The sequence below is a fragment of the Neovison vison genome, chromosome 5, assembly GCF_020171115.1.
Source record: "Neovison vison isolate M4711 chromosome 5, ASM_NN_V1, whole genome shotgun sequence".
Classification (NCBI taxonomy): Eukaryota; Metazoa; Chordata; class Mammalia; order Carnivora; family Mustelidae; genus Neogale; species Neogale vison.
The window spans coordinates 38,647,775-38,649,383 of NC_058095.1; the positions used below are offsets into that span (position 1 = coordinate 38,647,775).

General features: G+C 50.9%; 1 protein-coding gene across 1 annotated transcript; it reads right to left on the reverse strand.

Annotated features, from left to right (window-relative positions):
* Positions 1 to 388: 388 nt before the first annotated feature.
* On the reverse strand, positions 389 to 1,333 carry LOC122907705 (olfactory receptor 4D2-like). Its single transcript, XM_044250511.1, has one exon. The coding sequence runs from the start codon at positions 1,331 to 1,333 to the stop codon at positions 389 to 391; it is 945 nt and encodes a 314-aa protein (XP_044106446.1).
* Positions 1,334 to 1,609: the final 276 nt, after the last annotated feature.

Consider the following 1,609-nt stretch of genomic DNA (forward strand, 5'->3'; position numbering starts at 1 on the left):
CAGGGGCTCCCAACATAGGGCTAAAGCTTCAAGGCCTGTGCTTTCTCTAACACTCTGGACACCAACCCAAAAGGGCTGAGAAAACATGTGAATGAGAACCGCTCTCACTGGGGAAATGGCCTCCTCAAAGAGGAAGCCATCCACCAAGAAGAGGAAAAGAAGGGTGTGGCTTTCCAGAACCATGAGAATACTTCTCATAACTCCAGCATAAACCTTAGCCACCAAAGATGACTTTTCCCTTCTTCCTAAAAAGCTGAGTCAGTTGCTTAGTTTTAAAACTCACCCTCCTAGGAGGACCTCCACACCATATCCACAAGCTCTGAAGACAGAAGACACAGTAGATTTCCCTCCATGTAACAAATGGAAACCAAAGCCAAGGAGAAGGGACCTACTCATTGTTGCTCCTCTTACAAACCAGCCGGCGCCTCCCTAGTCTCCTCACTGCTGCCTGCACCTCCTGGTTCCTCAGGGTGTAGATCATGGGGTTGAGCATGGGGGTCATGACTGTGTGGCTGATGGACACAGCCTTGTCCATGGAGAAGGCAGTGAAGGGCCGGGCATAGAGGTAAATGCTGGGAATGAAAACCATAGACACGACAACAATGTGGGTGGTGCAGGTGGAAGCTGCCTTCCTCCTCGCCTGCCCTGAGTGAGCCCTCAGCATCACCAGGATGACCGTGTAAGATACCAGGAGGAGAAGGAACCAAATGACATCCAGCATTCCGCTGTTGAATATCATGAGGGACTCCAGGAGAGAGGTGTCCGTGCAGGCAAGTTTCAGCACTTGGGGGACATCACAGTAGAAGTTATCCAGGACGTTGGGGCCACAAAAAGGCAATGGGAGCATCAGAGCCAGTTGGTAAGTGGAATGGACAAATCCTACCATCCAGGCTGACACTACCAAGCCTACACAGAGCTGAGTGTTCATGATGGTGATGTAGTGGAGGGGCCGGGAAATGGCAACAAGGCGATCATAGGCCATGACCGAGAGGAAGAAGACCATGGCACCTCCCAGAAAGTGGAAGAAGAAGATCTGGGCCATGCAGCCCTGGTAGGAGATGGTCTTCTTCTCAGAGAGGAAGTCCACCAGCATCTTTGGGGCGGTGACAGAGGAGAAACAAAGGTCTATGACAGCCAGATTTCGGAGCAGAAAATACATGGGAGTGTGGAGTCGGGTATCTGAGGTCACCGTGACCATGATGAGGAGGTTTCCCACGACAGTGGTGGTGTAGACAAACAGGAACACCAGGAACAGGAAGAGTTGGATCTCTCGAGTCTCTGAGAACCCCAGAAAGACAAACTCTGATACCCACGTGAGGTTCCCTGGCTCCATGGCACCCTCTCCATCCTCCTAAAGAAAAGGAATCATAGATACAGATGCATGGAGTCACTTTAAGTGCTCATTCGGGGCTCCAGCTGAGTTGGGTCCAGAGGACGGAGCCTCACGTGCAGACCATATCACCACGTGCTATTATTAATGGGCTTGTCAGTGGACAGCTGACAAGCTAGTGCTGTCATATAAATTCGTGAGATATCTTAAAGCCATCCAGAGACATATGCAACCTGCCTTTCAAAGATTCCATGGGATCCAGTCTGGGGACACAGTTGG

What these genes read in the sequence shown, in the direction of transcription:
- LOC122907705 (XM_044250511.1), bottom strand. Translation starts at nt 1,333, where the DNA reads ATGGAGCCAGGGAACCTCACGTGGGTATCAGAGTTTGTCTTTCTGGGG.